This window comes from Bos javanicus, chromosome 9 (assembly GCF_032452875.1).
Source record: "Bos javanicus breed banteng chromosome 9, ARS-OSU_banteng_1.0, whole genome shotgun sequence".
Lineage (NCBI taxonomy): Eukaryota > Metazoa > Chordata > Mammalia > Artiodactyla > Bovidae > Bos > Bos javanicus.
Genome location: NC_083876.1, coordinates 71,466,646 through 71,487,333, shown reverse-complemented (window position 1 = coordinate 71,487,333; position 20,688 = coordinate 71,466,646). Strand labels below are relative to the sequence as shown.

At 37.9% G+C, this 20,688-nt stretch overlaps 1 protein-coding gene across 9 annotated transcripts in view; it reads right to left on the bottom strand.

The window, feature by feature from the left end:
* Nucleotides 1-20,688, bottom strand: part of EYA4 (EYA transcriptional coactivator and phosphatase 4) — a 367,222-nt gene that overhangs the window by 282,192 nt on the left and 64,342 nt on the right. For all 9 annotated transcript variants that reach the window (XM_061428024.1, XM_061428029.1, XM_061428025.1 and 6 more), the window contains exon 2: nucleotides 6,131-6,229. In XM_061428024.1, the coding sequence (XP_061284008.1) occupies nucleotides 6,131-6,163 (33 nt within the window). In that variant the 5' untranslated portion in view covers nucleotides 6,164-6,229. The remainder of the gene's footprint in view (nucleotides 1-6,130; nucleotides 6,230-20,688) is intronic.

The window sequence follows — 20,688 nt, the reverse complement described above, 5'->3', positions numbered from 1 at the left end:
GTACTCTATTATCTAATTGCAAAGTAAAGCTATAATTGATAACTGGGAGCTACATCAATTCTGAAACTGACTCAACTTTAAGCAGAATTCTGTTGAATTCTGAAGTACATTGTCCAGTTCGATGCTATAAAAATTACATGTTATAAATATGGTTCTTTTGACTAATTAAAAGGCCAAGTTCTTCCAAACAGATTTGTAGCCTCAAAATGAATAAGCTGATCTTGGCTATAACTGAATAAAATACACTGTGTGCATGATGCTTAAATTGATTAGACTATCCAAGATAAAAAACAATAGAAGACTAATAGGATTTCTAGATATTGATAATGCTACACTATCAAAAATGAAAAAGTGATTTTAAACTGAAACTAATAAAAATAATTCTTTTCTTGCATAGAGTTGAAACACTGATAGAAGTTGTTGATTCTGAAGCTCTATATCTAGGTGGAGAGTTTGTTGGTATATTCAATTCCATACAACAGTTAAAAACCTATCCAAATAGCTCAGAGAGCAGTCCAGGTTTTAAAGATGATCTAGTGGCTACAGGCAAAAATGATATTGTAGAATCTCTAAGAACAAAGAACTGAGGAATAATTCTAAAGTCATTTGGTAGTCCAGGGGTGAAAAACAGAAAGAAAAGAGGTTAGTTTATTAAGCTAACTCTGGAATTTTCATATGCATTATTAAATTAGCAGATTTGATGCAAGAAAATAAACACTAGTAATGCCTACATATATATATATATATATATATATGAACTTCTAAAAATACTTTTGAAACACATGATGTAAAATATGGATCCAAGGGATGTGACTTAATTTAGACTTCACTAATTGAAATATGTCATCAGTAATGTAAGTTAACTGATTCAGTAATAATGTAGGAAAATTCAGGCCCTTAATGTTTAATATTAGGGAATGCAATTGCATCATAAACTGTAATTCATTTTACCTCATTTTATTTAGTAAACACTAACATTTTACTATGTAACATGTAGTACTTGAACTTATAAACAATATTTTTTAAAACCTTCTAGCTTGATGGTAAATTTAGGCCAAGTGCCCTCTCACTTTGATATGAATAAGTCAGACTAGAAAAAATCGGTGGAAATCTTTTAAAAAGACTAAAATTTGTCAATGTGTAAGGATACTCTAGGAGCTATAAAAACATAAATACTGATTAGTCATTATTTGAATACAAAGAATATAATATATTTTAGAGTATCAAAGGTATTTCTGATTGTTAGTATAAATACTGCTCTGCATAATCTATATTCATGTTTATTTCTACTAATAAGAGCAACATGTCATTAAAAACTGTAGTGAGCTATAACTGGATATAACAAACTGCTTCTAAGTAATTATAAAGTTCTAATAAAGAACTTCAAATATGAAAGTTAAATTTTACTTTGTTTACCCCTTAAAATTTCCTAGATCCTCTAAACCAGACTGCAAAAAGTAATCCAGATAAGTGCAAAAAAAAAAAAAAATAAGGACCAAAATTTGTTTTCATCACGTGCTGTTAAAAACTAGTGTTACATGTTATACACAACTGTTTTAAATAAGTGATATATGAATTCATGAGTCAGTAATCCATTCTGAGAATAATATCTTGGCTTTCTAAAATTTGTCAGGCTATTCACTAACATACCTTACTAACAGTATATAAGAGCTTTGAAGAAAACATTTATTGAATGTCAGTAAGAATTGTGCTAAGAAGGAAGGATACAAGATGATCAAGACCCATTATTACTCTTAAGTAGTTTATAATCTAGTAGGGAGGCAAATAAACAGATAAGATTTCAGCTCTGTGGGGTAAGTCCTGGGGTAGAGAGGTAAATGCCAAAGGGTACAGCAGCACAGCGCAGGGGGCCCCTGACCCAATGCAGCTGACTGCCTGGGGAAGGAGGAGGAAACCTGAGAGCCTTACTCGAGGGAGTGAAACCCAGAGCCAGTAGTCAAGACTTACATGTTCTCCAGTGAGGGAAGAAGTTAGAGTACTAGCAAAGACATAGAAACCACAGAGAGCCTGCGAGATTCAGGGAACCGAGAGAAGCCAAAACTAAAACTATAGATAAAGGCAAGCAATGAAATCTGAGTGCTTTACTACACACTTTGGATTTTTCTCTTGAAGGCAAGAAAGAGCCTGTGAAGGTTATTAAGTAGAATAAGGATGGGATTAGATATATAAAGGGCTTCCCTGATAGATCAGTTGGTAAAGAATCTACCTGCAATGTAGGAGACCCCTGTTCAATCCCTGGGTCCGGAAGATCCGCTGGAGAAGGGATAGGCACCCACTCCAGTATTCTTGGGTTTCCCTTGTGGCTCAGCTCGTAAAGAATCCGCCTGCAATGCAGGAGACCTGGGTTCAATCCCTGGGTTGGGAAAATCCCCTAGAGAAGGGAAAGGCTACCCACTCTAGTATTGTGGCCTGGAGAATTCTATGGACTGTATAGTCCATGGGGTCACAAAGAGTTGGACTGAGGACGACTGGACTGAGCGAATTTCACTTTAGATATGTAAATTAGGAAGACCACTATAGAAAAAACTTAGAGCAGAAAACTACAGGAGATAAAAGTAAAGATCAAAAATAAGGATTTGGAACCAAAAGAACAACTTTGAGAGATACTAAAAATTAAGAATGGATATGATTTTGAAATGGGGATGAAGGAGAAAAGGATGACTTCCAGTTTTCTGAATGAACTTACTCAGTAGCTGATGATGCCACCCACTGAGATGGAAGAGAGGAGAAAGAGGGAAAAACTGGGAAAGCTGATGGGTTCAGCTCAGTTTTTATCTGCTGAGTGTACAGACCCTTGTGCTCCAAGGCAGCTATGTCTCCTGGAAGGCAGCTGAATGTGCAAGAATGAACATACATACTTATTAAAAACCAACTGATTTTAGGGCCGGATAAAAATAGCTGAAACTCCAGTACTTTGGCCACTTGATGTGAAGAAATGACTCATTGGAAAAGACCCTGATGCTAGGGAAGATTGAAGGTGGGAGGACAAGGGGATGACAGAGGATGAGATGGTTGGAGGACATCACCAACTCGATGGACATGCATGAGTTTGAGTAAGCTCCGGGAGTTGGTGATGGACAGGGAAGCCTGGTGTTCTGAAGTCCATGGGGTCACAAAGAGTTGGACACAACTGACAGACTGAACTGAAAAATAGGTTCGATTCTAATCTCTGCTACTTAAAAGCTGGTTGACCTTAATATTCTCTAAGCCACAGTTTTCTTATCTGTAAAATGATGACCCTAACAAACACGAAGCAAGAATATGGTAAGGAGTGAAGTTAATATACAGAAAATGCTAGATGAGCATAAGGTGTGCAATAAATGACACCTCTTGCTACATCTACACCTAGAGAAAAAACTTTTTTTGAAGTAAAATAGGTATGATATAAGTAAATTCTCTTTCATTTTATTATGAACTTTTTCTTTCATTTTATTATGAACTTTTAAAAAATTTCAGCCTATTTGTCCTTATCTTAATAAATGCCAAACATTTTTTCAAAAAGTTTTGAGATATTAATCAATATATTCTGCAAGATTTAAAGTCATTTAAAGATTTCATTCAAATAGGAATCATTTCACCCAAATGGGAGTTTATTCTATGGTAATGAAAGTTCAAACAAGAAAATTCAAATGTATTTAAGGCATGTGGATGTAATGGGGAAAGCTTTGGACTTGGAGTCAGAAGACTATTGTGAAGTCCCAACTCTGACTTGGGACTTAATAGTCCCAAGCATCCCTTTACACATGCACAAGATTAACAGATTGGCCTGTATGTTCTGCTAAGTCTAAGGATGCTGAAGGAGAAGGATTTATGATGTTTACAAAATTAAAGCCATCAAGCCATGAACCCTTGACAAAAACTTCACATTTCCTGTGGGTTAAAAGAGACGAACCCACTCCTGACGACCAAAGAACAGAGGCTTCTATTCTGACTCTGATCTGATCATCATCCGCAGGGGAAGAGTTTAGCACTGGGGAGGGAGAAAAAGAAAGAATGAGAGCAATCTTTCCTTCTCTCAAAATCTCTCCCATTCCTACCACCAATTCAGCAGCTGGGTTTGAGCTGAAAGACCAGAAGGTCAGTCACTCAAGATTTCTGATTCTCAAACCTGGCTGAACATGAACAACACTGAGAACTTAATTAAAAAAAAAAAAAAAAACCAAATTCCACAGCATTAAAATATCACTAGGAGTAAACCCTATATGATTTACAGGGGTTGGGTTTCATTTTGTAAAAAGTGATATGAAGCATCTTGTGTAATAACCTCACTCTAATGTTAAACCTAAGACTATATTGTCTTTAGCTTCATCTAACCATGCTGAATCAAAAATTTGTTCTTAAGTATAAATATACACACCCTATGGCAATTAACTGGATCACCCTGGTTTGCACGGACTCTACCAACTTTAGCTTTGAAAGTTCCAAGTCATAGGAAACTCCTGGGTCCCTGGAAAACAGGGACGGTAGGTCAATCTAGCTCACACGTGCACACACGCATGCACACACACACACATTCTTATACAGATGGACACAAACTTTTAAGTAATGCCCAGTGTGTCGGAACAAAGTACAGATATACAGTAGCCTTCTCACAAAGCACTGCCTCTAAGATGACATCATCATTCACTCAGGTACATGGTCACACTTTCAGACCTCAGATGCCACTGCGATCAAAAGACAGGCAGTGAATGGCATAGGTGACATATCATCATACTATCATCCATTTCACTAGAGCCCATGCTACTAATATTTAAGTTCAATAACCAGCATTTTAAAAAACTACTCTGAAGCCCCTGCTTCCCAATTGCCTTTGGTCTACTTTTGTAAAAACTCAGGCATTTTTGAGGAATAACCTCTACTATTTGACGAATTTTTTAATGGTCTTTGTAATTTTTTGTTACATTTTTTCCGCAATGATACCAGTGAAATTACATAATAATATATAAAGACATTAGACAATGGTCATATCTATCTATAAATTAAAACCTCAATTATCATGTCATTTAAATGAATCACTAACAGAAAGCAAACTAACTTGGAACAACATATATACATCAGAAAGCACATTACTCTGAATTTTAAAATTGAACTCATTTCAGAAATCATTTCCAGAAGCATATTATTATAACAAATATACTGTCCTTTGTTGCCTGATGAGAACATAAGATTCTAAGATCTAGTCATGATCATACAAGCAAATAATGCACACATGGTAAGTATACATCTCCTCATTTGTGACATCACCAATTGTGGGCAGAACATCTGGGATGCAACTGATGGTACTGTGGGAGTGGGGAGTGAAAGGAGAACCTTCCACTGACTCCCACTGCACACACTCAAGGACTAGTATCACAAAGACACTACTAATAAATTAGGAGGAAAGGCTATATAAGTCCTTTCCCATTGAGAAATCTGAATTTTAGAATGGTTGCCACCAATATCGTGCATTCCTCCCTGGGCAAAGTGAAAGTCGCTCAGTTGTGTCCGACTCTTTGCGACTCCATGGACTATACAGTCCATGGAATTCTCCAGGTCAGAATACTGGAGTGGGCAGCCTTTCCCTTCTCCAGGGGATCTTCCCAATCCAGGGATCGAACCTGGGTCTCCCGCATTGCAGGTAGATTCTTTATTGGCTGAGCCACAAGGAAGCCCTATAAAGACCTTAGCAAAATAAGGAAATCCCTTCAGGACTGTGGTCGCCACCCTTAAAGTGAACAATAGGCATGCAAGTGATATGCTTCACCTTTCATACTCCTGACATTCAACCCCACATGCACCATCCAAGTACCTCTGGAATAAAACCTAATAAAGGAGGTGTGTAAAACTGTTTAGACAGTAAAAAAACACTTTGCACAATTTCAATGCCCTCATCTCTCTATCACTGTCTTTACAAGCAGACAATCAAGGAAGACCTCAATATATGATATCATTAAGTAGAAACAGTATACATTTCCAAAGGTATGTTTTATGATCTTGAAAGAAGATTCAAAATTTGACTAAAAATATGTTTAACAAAAACTTGCTTTTTACAATATATCCCTTCCAGTATGATTTTGAGTCTTCTTACCACAACATTTTTCAGTAAAACTGAGATAGAATTACGACTTACGGATTGCTCATTTAAATCCTGGGAGTCTTCCATGTGGTTTTCTTACTTCTCCTGCCACCCCCAAGTAGAAGCAGCTTCCTCCAATTAAAAATGGACTATCTGAAACAAAATGATGAAAACAAAGTGGAAAAATGAAAAAGTTATCTTTTAAAATTATTTGTAAAGTTACCAAAACTTTGATTTACATGATAATAATCTGTAGAGACATTATTTTTCAAGAACAAAATTTCTTAGTATTGTTCCCATATCTGATAGAAATGATGACCTTGAAAATCACATCATAGTAATACTGAGATAAGTAAACAGCTACTTAGGCATTCTGCAGATAAACAAAAGCATCTGAGGACAACTTCAGAGACCCAGGGTGCAGTAAACACCCAGTGTGCTATTTTGCTGAGAGAGGTCTGTTATTACGAAATTGACAGATCAAAAGTTAAAAGTCTGTGTTTTGTGTTAGTTGCTCAGTCGTATCCAACTCTTTCAGACCCCATGAACTATAGCCCGCCAAGCTCCTCTGTCCATGGGATTCTCCAAGCAATAATACGGGAGTGGGTTGCCATTTCCTTCTCCAAAAGTCTGCATTAACCATTCATTTTCTAAAGAATATAAAATTGAAGAAAATATAATGTGTATTTTAATACGACAGCCCCATACTACAAGAAAATTTGTCTCAATTGCCAGATGATCAAATTCTGTTCTAAAAAATATAATGTGATAAAATGCATGCACAATTTTTTAAAAAGAATGAAAATAAGACTATCATGATAAAAAGGTGTTACAGAAATATGTAAGAAGGAAAACTGGTCAGTAAACTACTCAAAAAAATTTATCTTTACTTGATATAATACATTAAAAATTTTCCAGGCAAACTGAAGTCTAAATATACTCTAAGAAAAACAGGCATATATATTTTAAATTCCCATATAGAGAAGACTTATATAATAGAAGCAATGGAATATAACACAAAAAAAGCCAAACACCCCCTTGAGTTCCCCCCCATACCCACAATTAATCACAATTAAAAGATACATGAAAATATAGAAGTATCTCTGCAAATATCAAACTAATAATAAGCTAATGTCCTTGACATAATAAAGAGCTCTTACAGTCTAAACAGAAAAGCATATGCACTCCTACAGAAAAATGGTCAATCACCACAAAACAATGCTCAAGCTCACTAATCTATGAAATGCACTTTAAATTAGTAATGATACATTTCCAGCCCTTCATATTCTAATTCTAAAATAAAATTAAAAGAATATGAGTTTATAAAAAGATCTCTATAAAAAAGTGTCATTATAAGCATAAACACAGATATAAATTATTAAGCTTACATTTCAAGGAATATTTAGAGACATCAAAAGTTTTCAAAGATATCATTTAAGTGGAAAATAAATATTCCAGTCTGCAGAAGCAATATGTTCCCAACTCACTTTATAGAACATTCAACATATTGGAGGGGTTTTACTTGGTTTTAAGTATTCCCTACTACAACTAGAAAGACATGGTTTTAGTTTCTTTTCTTTTCTGCCCTGCAGTACAGTCTTTAATAAACAAGTTACTTTCTTTATTAGAACATAAGACGTTTTAAAATGTACATTGTTTTACATATACATGAACACAGAGACACAAATCAAAGATTCTTTTCTAAAATTTTCTCTAATTTTAATTTTTAAATTTTTAAAAGTCTTAAAATGGGAATGGCAACTTATATGTATGTATTGTGACAGTCTCAGTAAGAAACTGATTACAATTACTCCAAAACCAGAAAGGTGTCATTTTTAAAGAAAAGCACTATTTTAAAGGGCATTTAAGGTGGGGATGAGGAAGGGTAGATATTAACACACTGAAAGGTGTTACAGTATACATCTGAATTTAGAAAGATAGATAGCCAGGGAGTTCTAGATTTAAAGATGTCATTCTTTGTGTTGGAGGTGGCCCTGAGAAACGGTGATGGGAAAGAGCCCAGCTCTTTCCTTTTCACCTCGCACCTTCGTCTTTCTTCTCCCACTCTCCCCCATCTCCTTACAGACCCTCGCATCACATCTGATTCTCCCTTCCTGTCCTGCTTCTTGCTGATCTCTGGTTTGCTCTTCCCATCCAAGCGGACCTCCTGATCCTTGGCCCGACCACTCTGGCCCACCCTTGCCTTGGATAAGGTGCGCAACTTAGGAAATGTGGCCACTAGTCCAACTGCTGCTAAACTGCTAAGATTCTACATCTGCCAGCATCATGAGCCCTTCCTCTCTCCTGCAGGAAGAAACTGTGAGGGATTATTTTCTTTACAGTCATTTTCTCCCTACTACCTGGATAATGCAGGTCAGGAAGCAACAGTTAAAACTGGACATGGAACAACAGACTAGTTCCAAATAGGAAAAGGAGTTCGTCAAGGCTGTATATTGTCACCCTGTTTATTTAACTTCTATGCAGAGTACATCATGAGAAACGCTGGACTGGAAGAAACACAAACTGGAATCAAGATTGCCGAGAGAAATATCAATAACCTCAGATATGTAGATGACACCACCCTTATGGCAGAAAGTGAAGAGGAACTCAAAAGCCTCTTGATGAAAGTGAAAGTGGAGAGTGAAAAAGTTGGCTTAAAGCTCAACATTCAGAAAATGAAGATCATGGCATCTGGTCCCACCACTTCATGGGAAATAGATGGGGAAACAGTAGAAACAGTGTCAGACTTTATTTTTCTGGGCTCCAAAATCACTACAGATGGTGACTGCAGCCATGAAATTAAAAGACGCTTATTCCTTGGAAGGAAAGTTATGACCAACCTAGATAGCGTATTCAAAAGCAGAGACATAACTTTGCCAACAAAGGTTCATCTAGTCAAGGCTATGGTTTTTCCTGTGGTCATGTATGGATGTGAGAGTTGGACTGTGAAGAAGGCTGAGCGCCGAAGAATTGATGCTTTTGAACTGTGGTGTTGGAGAAGACTCTTGAGAGTCCCTTGGACTGCAAGGAGATCCAACCAGTCCATTCTGAAGATCAGCCCTGGGATTTCTTTGGAAGGAATGATGCTAAAGCTGAAACTCCAGTACTTTGGCCACCTCATGCAAAGAGTTGACTCATTGGAAAAGACTCTGATGCTGGGAGGGATTGGGGGCAGGAGGAGAAGGGGATGAAGAGGATGAGATGGCTGGATGGCATCGCTGACTCGATGGACGTGAGTCTGAGTGAACTCCGGGAGTTGGTGATGGACAGGGAGGCCTGGCGTGCTGCGATTCATGGGGTCGCAAAGAGTCGGACACGACTGAGCGACTGATCTGATCTGATCTGATCCGACCTGGATAACAAATTAGCCAAGTACTCTCTTAAAGGGGGAATCTAATGTTCCTTTTCATCTAATAGATGGGTAAGATGAATGGCAAAAATACTGTACCAGAGTATCAAGGGAAGAAACATTAAATTCAGCTATGTAAAAACAAAACCAAAACTTTTTATTTCTGAATAGAGAAAAATAGCCCGCAAAATAAAAAGATACAACAGATTATAAAAATATGTTCAATAAATACTATAAAGATGACTTTAAAAGCAAAAATATTGCTAAGACAAAGTTTACTGCTACTGCTAAGTCACGTCAATCGTGTCCAACTCTGTGCGACCCCATAGACGGCAGCCCAACAGGCTCCTCTGTCCCTGGGATTCTCCAGGCAAGAATACTGGAGTGGGTTGCCATTTCCTTCTCCAGTGCATGAAAGTGAAAAGTCAAAGTGAAGTCGCTCAGTCGTGTCGGATTCTTCGAGACCCCATGGACTGTAGCCTACCAGACTCCTCCGTCCATGGGATTCTCCAGGCAAGAGTACTGGAGTGGGGTGCCATTGCCTTCTCCGAGGCAAAGTTTAAGGAGCTATTAAATGACTAAGCAAAGATATGAAAAATCACTATTTAAAATGTAAGTAATAAACAAATATTTGAAAAAGTATTCACTTTCACAGTTGCCAAAATATGCAAACTTAAGCAACAAGTGTACAGTTTGGATTCCTATACATATCTTCAATAACTAATCATTTTAAATATTATTAATACCCAGTGTCAGAAAGGATACTGTGAAAATGGTGTCCTCATTCAACTGCCACTGATAATGCCAAGTTTTCTAATATTTTTAGAAAGCAGTCTGTCACTGCATTTTAAAATATGTTTAAACTTTTTTACCCAATGTATCAACTTTCCTAGGGAGTAAACCATTTCCTTCCAAAAGTGACAAGGTATTCACTACAGTGGCATTCACAGTAATAAAAATTAGATGTAGCTTCATCTTTGCAGAGCATCGATTAAACAAATTATGATCAAAAATTTAATATAAATGCAAAGCTCAGAAGTACAATTATAAAAATGACATGAAAAGCAAAAAGTACTGATTATATAGTAAGTAAAAAAAAATCGGAACACAAAATTTTAGCTATGCTAATACTAATGTAAATTTAGCATGTATTTGGGTATTGGTTAAAAAGAAACATAAAAAATATACATAATTTGATAAAGAATTATGTCTTTGGCTTCACATACTTTGATTATTGTTGATTCTATTGCCTCTTTGCAATTATATTTTATTTTTTTCCACCATAATACAGGAAGACAGAGTAAGTAAAACCAAATGATGCTAAAATGATTTCACAAGATCAGTTAAAAGCACAGTAAACAATGAAAGGGAATTTTCCAAGTAGTAGACTCTATCTTCAAGTGAACTCTGTGTCTTTCTCTGGGAAATAAATTTCAAAACCAGAGTAATTTCTTTAAGGCAAGTATTCTTTATCCTATTTATCAGTGTCATCTATAGCACCTATCTTAGTGTCTGGCAAACATTACGTGGTTAATAAATATTAACTGAATGGATGACAAAATTAATGGTGGATGAAATCATACATAATGTATTTGACAATGCAAACAAAAAGTGTAAACAGCCATATAACTTAATTTTGAAAATTCTGTCTCAAATATGTGGCTACGTTAAGCAAAATGCTATGCTTTTCAGGTAGAATATTGTAACTTTTCAAAAAATTTAATATTGAGAATAGTCCATTTTAAATACCATTAGGCAAATAGGTATTTTCCTATTTGCCTCACACAGTACCTGGTGGACTAATCTCAATATTAAATTTTCAGCTTCCCTGGTGGCTCAGATGGTAAAGAATCTGCCACCAATGCAGGAGACCTGGGTTTGATCCCTGTGTTCGGAAGATCCCCTGAAGGAAATGGCAATCCACTCCAGTATTCTTGCCTGGAAAATTCCATGGAGAGAGGAGGAGCCTGGCAGGCTACAGTCCGTAGGGTCGCAAAGAGTCAGCCACAACTGAGCAACTGAGCACACATATGCAACAATAAAATACTTATAATAATATGACTATTATAATCAAATGTAGCCTATTATTTATTTATAACATAGTATGTCATTTTAGTTTCCTAAAGTTGCTGTTATAAAGTACTAAGATTAGGTGGCTTAAACAACAGAAATCTATTCTCTCATAGTTCTGACAGTACAAAGTCCTAAATTAACACACAGGAAGATTCATGCCCTCTCTGGAGGCTCTAGAAAGGAATCATTCTTTGTCTGTTCCTAATTTCTGGTGTTTACCAGCAATCCTTAGCATCCCCTGGCTAGTAGATGCATCTTAGTGTGGCCATCACATAATATTCTCCCTGCCTCTCTCTCCAAAGAACTTCCTCTGTTTGTGTGTCTCTGTCCAAATATCCCTATTCTTACAAGTACACCAGCTATTGGACTAGAACCCACTCTAATCTGGTCAAATCTCATTTTAACTCGATTACATCTGCAAAGACCCTATTTCCAAGTAAGGTAGCATTCACAAGTAAGGTGGTTATAACTTAAACCTATCTTTTGAGAAAAACAACTCAACCCAAAACACATGTACAATGATCATGCTAAAATAATATTAAGATGTGATCGAGGTTTAAATGTAGAAGATTGAAGGCAGGAGGAGAAGGGGATGACAGAGGATAACATGGTTAGATGGCATCACAGACTCGATTGATATGACTTTGAGCAAGCTCCGGGAATTGGTGATGGACAGGGAAGCCTCGCGTTCTGCAGTTCATGGGGTCTCAAAGAGTCGAACACAACTGAGCGATTTAACTGAACTGAAGGTTTAAACGTAGTATTTCCAGAAAAGATACACAAGAATTAAATTAAGAATATCAATCACTAGGAAACAACTGATAATATTCTAGAAGGACTACCATCTCTGGGCACTCACTGGTGCTAACTCAAGTGAAATTAAACATTAAGACAGCCAGAAAACTGTTGAAGCATAAGAGAATAAAGCAAAGACTAGCCTTTTTCTGTTAACCATTGCTTCAGAATCTACTTAATGTTCCAGTTGGGGAGTTATTTGCATCAATGTTCCATGTTACAACATAATACTTTGCTTTATATTTCCTTAAAATTGAGATTGTTACTTAGTTTAACTGTTTTACGGTAACATGAATTTATTTCTTTGCCAAACACTCTAAAGTACTAAAATATTACGAGCCCAGTGATTTTATATTACTGGACCAAGTAAAACTACCTGGGCTAATTGCAGACACAGTATTATTTTACATCATAATTTAGCAATGGTTGTTATGCTAAGTCCTTTAACATTTAATATTCACAAATACATGAGAAAAAGACAAGACCATTCTTCAAATCAAATAAGAGAAGTATTACCTCATAATAAAGATATAAAATTAAGGAATAACAGTAACCTCATGCTGTTTTATGAGGCAATAATTTAGTTCCAAGCTCTATTTCAAGGCCATTCTCCCTGAAATGGTAAATTTCGAACAGGAATCACAGCGACCTCACTCATTCTGTGTTAGATTATTTCTTCTAAAGTTAGGTTTTCAACATACAGAAAATTGATCATATCCTTTTCTTGAACTCTGCCCTAGACATAAGGTGGAAACTCCTGTCCTATGGAAAATCAGAATTTAAAAAATCAGCAAATTTTCTAATTTAAACATATAATGAGATTATATATCAAATGTTAAAAACATTTCTCAGAAACGGCATGAGATATTTAGACTTAGAAATGGCACAGAAAGGACACTGTGCTTTCAAGAAAGAGAAGATGCTGAAAGAAGTAGGAAGAGCTTGTGGAGTCTGTGTGATGTAACCCTAATCCTCTGTCTTTCTAAGCAAACCACCAATACTAGACTAACAAGGCATGCTTTCCCTTGGTTGTGTGTGTGTGTGTGTGTGTGTGTGCGTGCTCAGTCATGTCCGACTCTTTGATACCCCATGGACTGTAGCCCACCATGCTTCTCTGTTCATGGAATTCTTCAGGCAGGAATACTGGAGTGGGTTGCCATTTATTCCTCCAGGGGATCTTCCTGACCCAGGGATCAAACCTGAGTCTCATCAATCACCTTCATTGCAGGTAGATTCTTTACCACTCGCACCACCGGGGAAGCCCTTACTCTGGCTAAAGGCAAATGTGAAGGGTGAAGGGGTGCTCCCTGTTTCAGAGCTGGCATGGAACTAAGACAGAAGCTGCAGGGGGTGGGTGGGGGGTGGCTATTCTGCTAGACTATATACACAGATGGCAAGGCCTCCCACTGATCATTAAAGCTTAACACCTGTCATCGACTCCTTGTCACTCCTCTCCACATTCAATAAAGGACCTAGCAATACCTCAAGGAGTTCACTCGAATCCCTCCATGTTTCACTCCTCACAGATACTATAGTAGTTCAAGCCATCACCTTCCCTACATTGAAGCAGCAGCCTCCTAAGGGCCCTCCATCCTGCTCCCTGGACCTCATTTTTCACGGCATAGTCAGAGTGATAGCTTTAAAATAAAGATCGGATTATGTTCTCTTCAACCCAGAGCTTTGCCCCTTTCCTTGGGATAAACCATTCTTTCATTGGTGCTACTGCAGCTCTGGCAATACATCAGTCTGCCAAAATGACCCACGACAGGTGACCAGAAGTCAGATGCTTTTGTTCCCTGGGGCCATGGACCAAAGTAGAAGTTTAGGGAGAGCTCCATCTTCCTTCTCCCTGAGTTCCAGGCCTTATTCCACAGTCCTTGCCATCCCTTCACCCTATCACTACCATCACACTGCTCTGCGGGCAAAGGTTAGGAATTCCACCAGGAGTCTCCTGTGAGGGTGCATGCACAGTAGAGGCTATGTTTGCGTCTTGCTGCAGTGCAAAGAAAAAAGAAGAAGGAAAGAGACTACATTCCTCCACCCATCTTCCAAATGCCGAGTATGCATGCCTATCTGCTAAATTGCTCAGTCGTGTCCAACTGTTTTTGTGACCTTATCGACTATAGCCCACCAGGCTCCTCTGTCCATGGGATTCTCCAAGAATACTGGAGTGGGTTGCCATGCCCTTCTCTAGGGGATCTTACCCACCCAGGAATTGAACCCACTTCTCTTGCATTAGCAAGCAGGTTCTTTACCCCTAGTGCCACATGGGAAGCCCAAATATCTAGTACATTCTTAGGGTAAGATATAAAGATTGCACCCCACCCAAACTCTTGTTCTAGCTCCTGTGAAGATTCTGCAGTGGAGATGGAAGTGTGTGGATAGTTCTGTCCATAACCTCTGACACAGCCCCTATTCTACTCTAGGTGGGGGCTTCAGAGGATTTATTATACATGAAAAGTCTTCTAGACCAAGGCAAGGTGTCTGGCATTCCATTATATTCTATCATTTAGAACAGCTAATCTATTGTTTGACTTGCAGATTATCAAATTGTAAATGAATTTTCAAAAACATTTGTGTATAAAATTAAGGTTTGCTTGCATGTGAAGTGAAGTCGCTCCGTCAGTCCGACTCTTTGCAACCCCATAGACTGCAGCCTACCAGGTTCCTCTGTCCATGGGATTTTCCAGGCAATAGTACTGGAGTGGGTTGCCATTTCCTGCTCCAGGGGATCTTCCCAACCCAGGGCTCGAACCCGGGTCTCCCACATTGTAGACAGACGCTTTACCGTCTGAGCCACCAGGGAAGTCCCATGAGGGTACTTATATACCTATTGTTGTTGTTTAGTCTCTAAGTGGTGTCCAGTGCTTTTGCAACCCCATGGATTGTTGCCTGTCAGGTTTCTCTGTTCATGGGATTTCCCAGGCAAGAATACTGGAGTGGGTTGCCATTTCCTGCTCCAGGGGATCTTCCAGGGATTGAACCCACAAGTCCTGCATTGCAGGCAGATTCTTTACTGCTGAGCCACCAGGGAAGCCCATATACATCTATGAATATCACACTGACCAGTATTCATCTTATAGCACATTAAGTCCCCCAGGACTTTTCCAGTGACATCAAATTACTTCAGTCTAATGACTCGTCACTATCCCTTCCAATGGCTTAGGATGTAGGCCCGAGAAAGTACCAGGCTACTCCTCCATCAGTGGCAAAATCTCTAGCATATAAAACTTGGGATGCTATTTTTTACTATTGCCATGAGTAAAAAGCTGATCTGCTAGGGAGAGACAGAAAGGAGCTGACCCAGAAAGAGAAGCAAAAACGGGAGATGGCAAGAAAGTCCTGGCAGAATTCAAGTCCCTGGATCCTGTTACTCATGAAGCCTCACTGTCTCTCTGCTCTTCCTGCTGCATCGTTGCTCAGTGCTTCGTTGGATTCCATGAGCAATCCTCCTAATCTCCAATTAAATTCTCTCCTTTACTAAGAGACTGCCTCACATAAAACTGCAATTGTATAAGAGGTCTAACAAGTTTTATTCCCACTGCATTCTTGAGTTATTACAGCTGGAATCAACTGTCAAGAATGACACTGCCTTTAGATCCTCCGCACCAAGTTCCCCTCATTGCCCTCCAAATTTCGTTAATGGGTCTCTGAAGCTGGGTCAGGCATTGGCTCGTTCCAGCTGCTCAGGAAGCATGCCAGAGAGGGAAGCCAACAGCGCAAAGAACACCTAGCTCCAACTCTATGGCCAACTGTTCAGAAAGGTAAGATGGGCATTCTGTGCCCATGCACATGACTCTTGTCCCTGCTTGTACAAAAGGAAAACAGAAAAGGTGTCCAATAAACAGATCGAGGTGAACAGTAATGTCTGGCTTCAATCTCCTTAAATGAAGTCAAGCTAAAAAGTAGATGCTGAGCTATTTTTGAACTGTTTACAAGACAGGGCATGGATTTTGCAAAATGGTCCATTTAACACAAAATGTTTAAAAATAATGAGGTTAATTTCTCATGCTGAAAAATGATAACAAGCCGAATTTCATGATAATTATGGTTTCCCAGCTGGCACTAGTGGTAAAGAACTCGACTGCCAATGCAGGAGACGCAAGAGACACGGGTTAAATCCCTGGGTCGGGAAGATACCCTGGAGGAAGGCACACTAACCCACTTCAATATTCTTGGCTGGAGAATCCCGTGGACAGAGGAGGCTAGCAGGCCACAGTTCTTAGGGATACACAGAGTCAGACACGACTGAAGCGACTGAGCACGCACACATGCGTTTGGGTCCTTAGTGATATACAGATTCATTTGATAGTAGCCATCTTCCTGGAGTTATAAATTACCATCACTTGATTTTTGACAGGAAGGGCCAGCCAAGGTTATGTTTTGTTTGTGTTTGCTAATTGTTGATGGTTGGCTAGTCAACTTAGAAAACACGCATATAATTGAAACCAGCTAGTCTCACAGAAACATCTCGAAGAATTTTGAGCTTGGCAACTTTTATTACACCTACATATTCTGTAACCTACTTTCTTTTTCATGCTTCCCTTGTTGTTCTTCCCATACTACACATTCTCTGACTGCAGAGCTTTCTGCATTTATTGTAATAGTTCACTGAACTATGAAGCCTGACAGAAAAGAACTATTTGAGCCTTTCTGAATAAACTATCTGCTCTTCTCTCCTCTTGAGACCCCAGAGGTTTAAAAAATGTCTTTCTGGAGGAAACAGAAATGCAGTGACTCCCAGTAAAGACTTAGGGGCTTCCCCGGTGGCTCAGTGGGTAAACAATCCACTTGCAAAGCAGGAGAGGCAGGTTTGATCCCTGGGTTGGAAGTTCCCCTGGAGGAGGGCATGGCAACTCACTCCAGTATTCTTGCCTGGAGAATCCCATGGACAAAGGACCCTGTACAGTTCATGACATTGTAAAATACTAAACAACAACATCAACAAAGTAAAGACTTTAGGAATAAAACAAGTCTATATGTGAGTCCTTGCTTTCCTACTGGATAACTATGGCCTTGGGATAGTTCATAAATACCTTTGAATATCATCCTCTTCATCCATCATATATGAACACTAATAATACCTATATTTTGTTAGGATTAAATAAAATCATGTATTTCAAAAATGTAAGCCATTTACTAACGACAGACTGGAAGAAAATTTCTGTTTTATTCATTCTTCATATAATTAATTAAAATATTTTAAGTTTTTTCTATATAGTAGAATTGTACTTATGTGATTTCTATGAAAATAATTTTTAACTCTGTCCAACTAAGAATGTTATACTAATCAGTTATTTTCAGGAACTGCATTAACTATCTATATATAGGGAGTTAGTAGCCCTTGTCACCAATCTTGAACCAATTTTCTGAACTCACACTAGTTTGTAAAAATGAACAGTTTTTGATATTTTGATCAGGTGAGATTCAGATCAGATCAGATCAGATCAGTCGCTCAGTCATGTCCGACTCTTTATGACCCCATGAATCGCAGCACACCAGGCCTCCCTGTCCATCACCAACTTCCGGAGTTCACTCAGACTCATGTCCATCGAGTCAGTGATGCCATCCAGCCATCTCATCCTCTGTCATCCCCTTCTCCTCCTGCCCCCAATCCCTCCCAGCATCAGAGTCTTTTCCAATGAGTCAGCTCTTCGCATGAGGTGGCCAAAGTACTAGAGTTTCAGCTTTAGCATCATTCCTTCCAAAGAAATCCCAGGGCTGATCTCCTTCAGAATGGACTGGTTGGATCTCCTTGCAGTCCAAGGGACTCTCAAGAGTCTTCTCCAACACCACAGTACCTTTTACCTATTTTGAGTTTGCCATTATACAAAGCAAAGAAGTTGTGATTGGTTTCTTTAGCACTCAGAGACTGAGTTTACAGTAACAGAATTATAGATGAGTACATAAAAGAGAACACATTTTCAGAAAAGAGCATGAGCAAGGAATTGGCATTCAGTGTTAACAGAATGCTGAGAAGTTCTGAATTGGCAAAAACAGGAGTAAAGTGCTAAATACTAGTGAATACATACACTTTGTTATTACTGCTTTGATACCTTTGAAACACAAAAAATAAATGGTAAATATGACATAACTGCAACAATACATCTACCTCCAACTTATGAAAAATTGGGACCAGTGACTGGAGTTAAGGGGCAGGCAACTAACTTGAAGGCCATTGTGATAATCTGAATAAGAAATCAGGAGAACCTGGACTGATAATGGCGACTGAAAGAAGCCTAGAGAAAAGATGGATATGTGGGATTACATGAAAGACAAATCTTTATCAGGCAAATGCAACTGATATGTAACCAGTAAGACAAACATAATTATCAGGTGTCACACCTGGATTCTGGAGAAACTGGTGATATGAAAAAGTTGAGCAGAAAATTTTTTCTGTTCTGTTTGCATATGACTGTTTTGCTGACCTTATGTTCATTTATAAAGATGGGCAGAAAACAACAGCAAGAGGTAACACAGGAAGGAAGAAGTCTGAGAAGTTCGTCTCTTTTACTGAAGAGAAGCTAGGACAACTCATCCTGTCATCTAACTCAATGAGGAAGTCTGTCAGGTGAAAGAGCTTTGGGGAAGAGAGTAAGAGAAAATAATTGAGATAAATCAAACCTCAGCCTCACACAAATGTAACTCTAAATTGTCACTGCATCGCTAGCATGGAAACCTCAAGCCAAAATATTAAAATCGGGATTGAGCCAGAGATTTGAACTCCCTAGACTCCAGGGAAGCAAATGAAAAACTGGCCCACAGGGCATAAAGGATTCTGAAATAAAAATTCATCAAAAGTGATAAGCTACACCAGGAAACAAAACACCACAGAGACTACAGATGCAACAACAGGAGATTTGGAACCCCCAAATTTGAGATTAATGATAATCGGAAAGATCTCATACATATAATAAGTGTGCTTAAAATAATTAAAGAAGAAATAGAAACAAAATTGAAGGACCCACGAATCGCAAAAAGTAAATACACAAATTTGGAAAAGAACCTTAAAAGTGTTTTTAAAAATATATCCATTGAAATTTCAAACGAGAAATGAATGAAATAAACAGCTGATTAGATTCAGCTAAGGAAACAATTTGTAAAGTAGAAGATAAAACTCGGGAAGTACCCCACCCCCATAAAAGAAAGAAAGAAAAACAAAAACAATAGCAGCAACACAAACCTATCTTTTCCTCTAAAGTTTTCTGTCTTACCAATTTCAAAGAAATAAAGGTGTGACATCTGAAAATCATGGTTTTTATTTTGCGAGTAGGGGATCCAATATATAACAAAGTAAATATGAGAGATATAAAATATAGCAGTAAATTTGACTTCCCTAAATACAAGTTTCATGCCTGAACTGTGTCTATAGAGAATAACAGTTAAGAATTTAATTAAATGTAATGCTCTTTACCTTCCTAAAATTTGGGACACCTAAAGTGAATTTTATTTACCCAGATTTTTTAATTGAGGCATCCAAGAAAGGTTTTTTCCCAAGAAAGTTTGAATACCTTCTTTTCTCCCAAATTTCCCTATAGCATCAGAGTATAAAAGCATCCACTGACTTTGTAACTGCATTAACAATAGAATCACATTTACAAAATCTGCCATTTAGCATCTAGTAATCCAAATAATTTCCTAAAGGTCAAAGTTGAAAGAATTCAGAAAATAATCTCAAATAAATCTTATGTTCAGTTCAATTCCATGCTTTGCTTCCCTAAAGTATGACTTTAAAGGCAAACTTAGAGAGACAGAGACTATGAATGAAATTCACAGCATCTTACTTCTTTGTCTTGGGATCATAAGGGGTATAGAAGTAAGTGGGGTTTATTAAAAGACTGATCATATGAGTTTGTAGACATAACACTTGAAGCTTCTGAGATTCAGCGAATAGAACCATCTACTTCTCCTCTTTCTTTCTTTCAATTCTTCCTTACCTATTAGTCTTAAAAATCTACTTTTCAGAACTTCCACTCTGGTCTGTTCACAGAGCAGAAATTGAATCCTGCTTTTTTATGTGTGGCAGATACATAGATATCAGATATTAAGAAATATCTTAATATTCTTAAGATACTAGAATAAGTATCTCATACACTAGATATTAAAAAGTGCAATCATTTATGTCACCCCTAAATATTTTTTCCTCAAGTTAAGTACCCCTAGTTAATATGACCACATCTTTAAATAAGAAAGTCCTTGTTTCCCAATAGGAATTAAGAGGGAATTCAGTCAGCCACAAAAGCATATCTGCCTATGAAATGCATTAAATGGAAGGTGGATATGAAATAGGTCAGTGTACATCATTATTTTCAAACCATTCAATTAAAAGTTGACACTAAATTAATATCAATCAGTCTGGTGTGTGTGTGCTCAGTCGCTCAATTGTGTACAACTC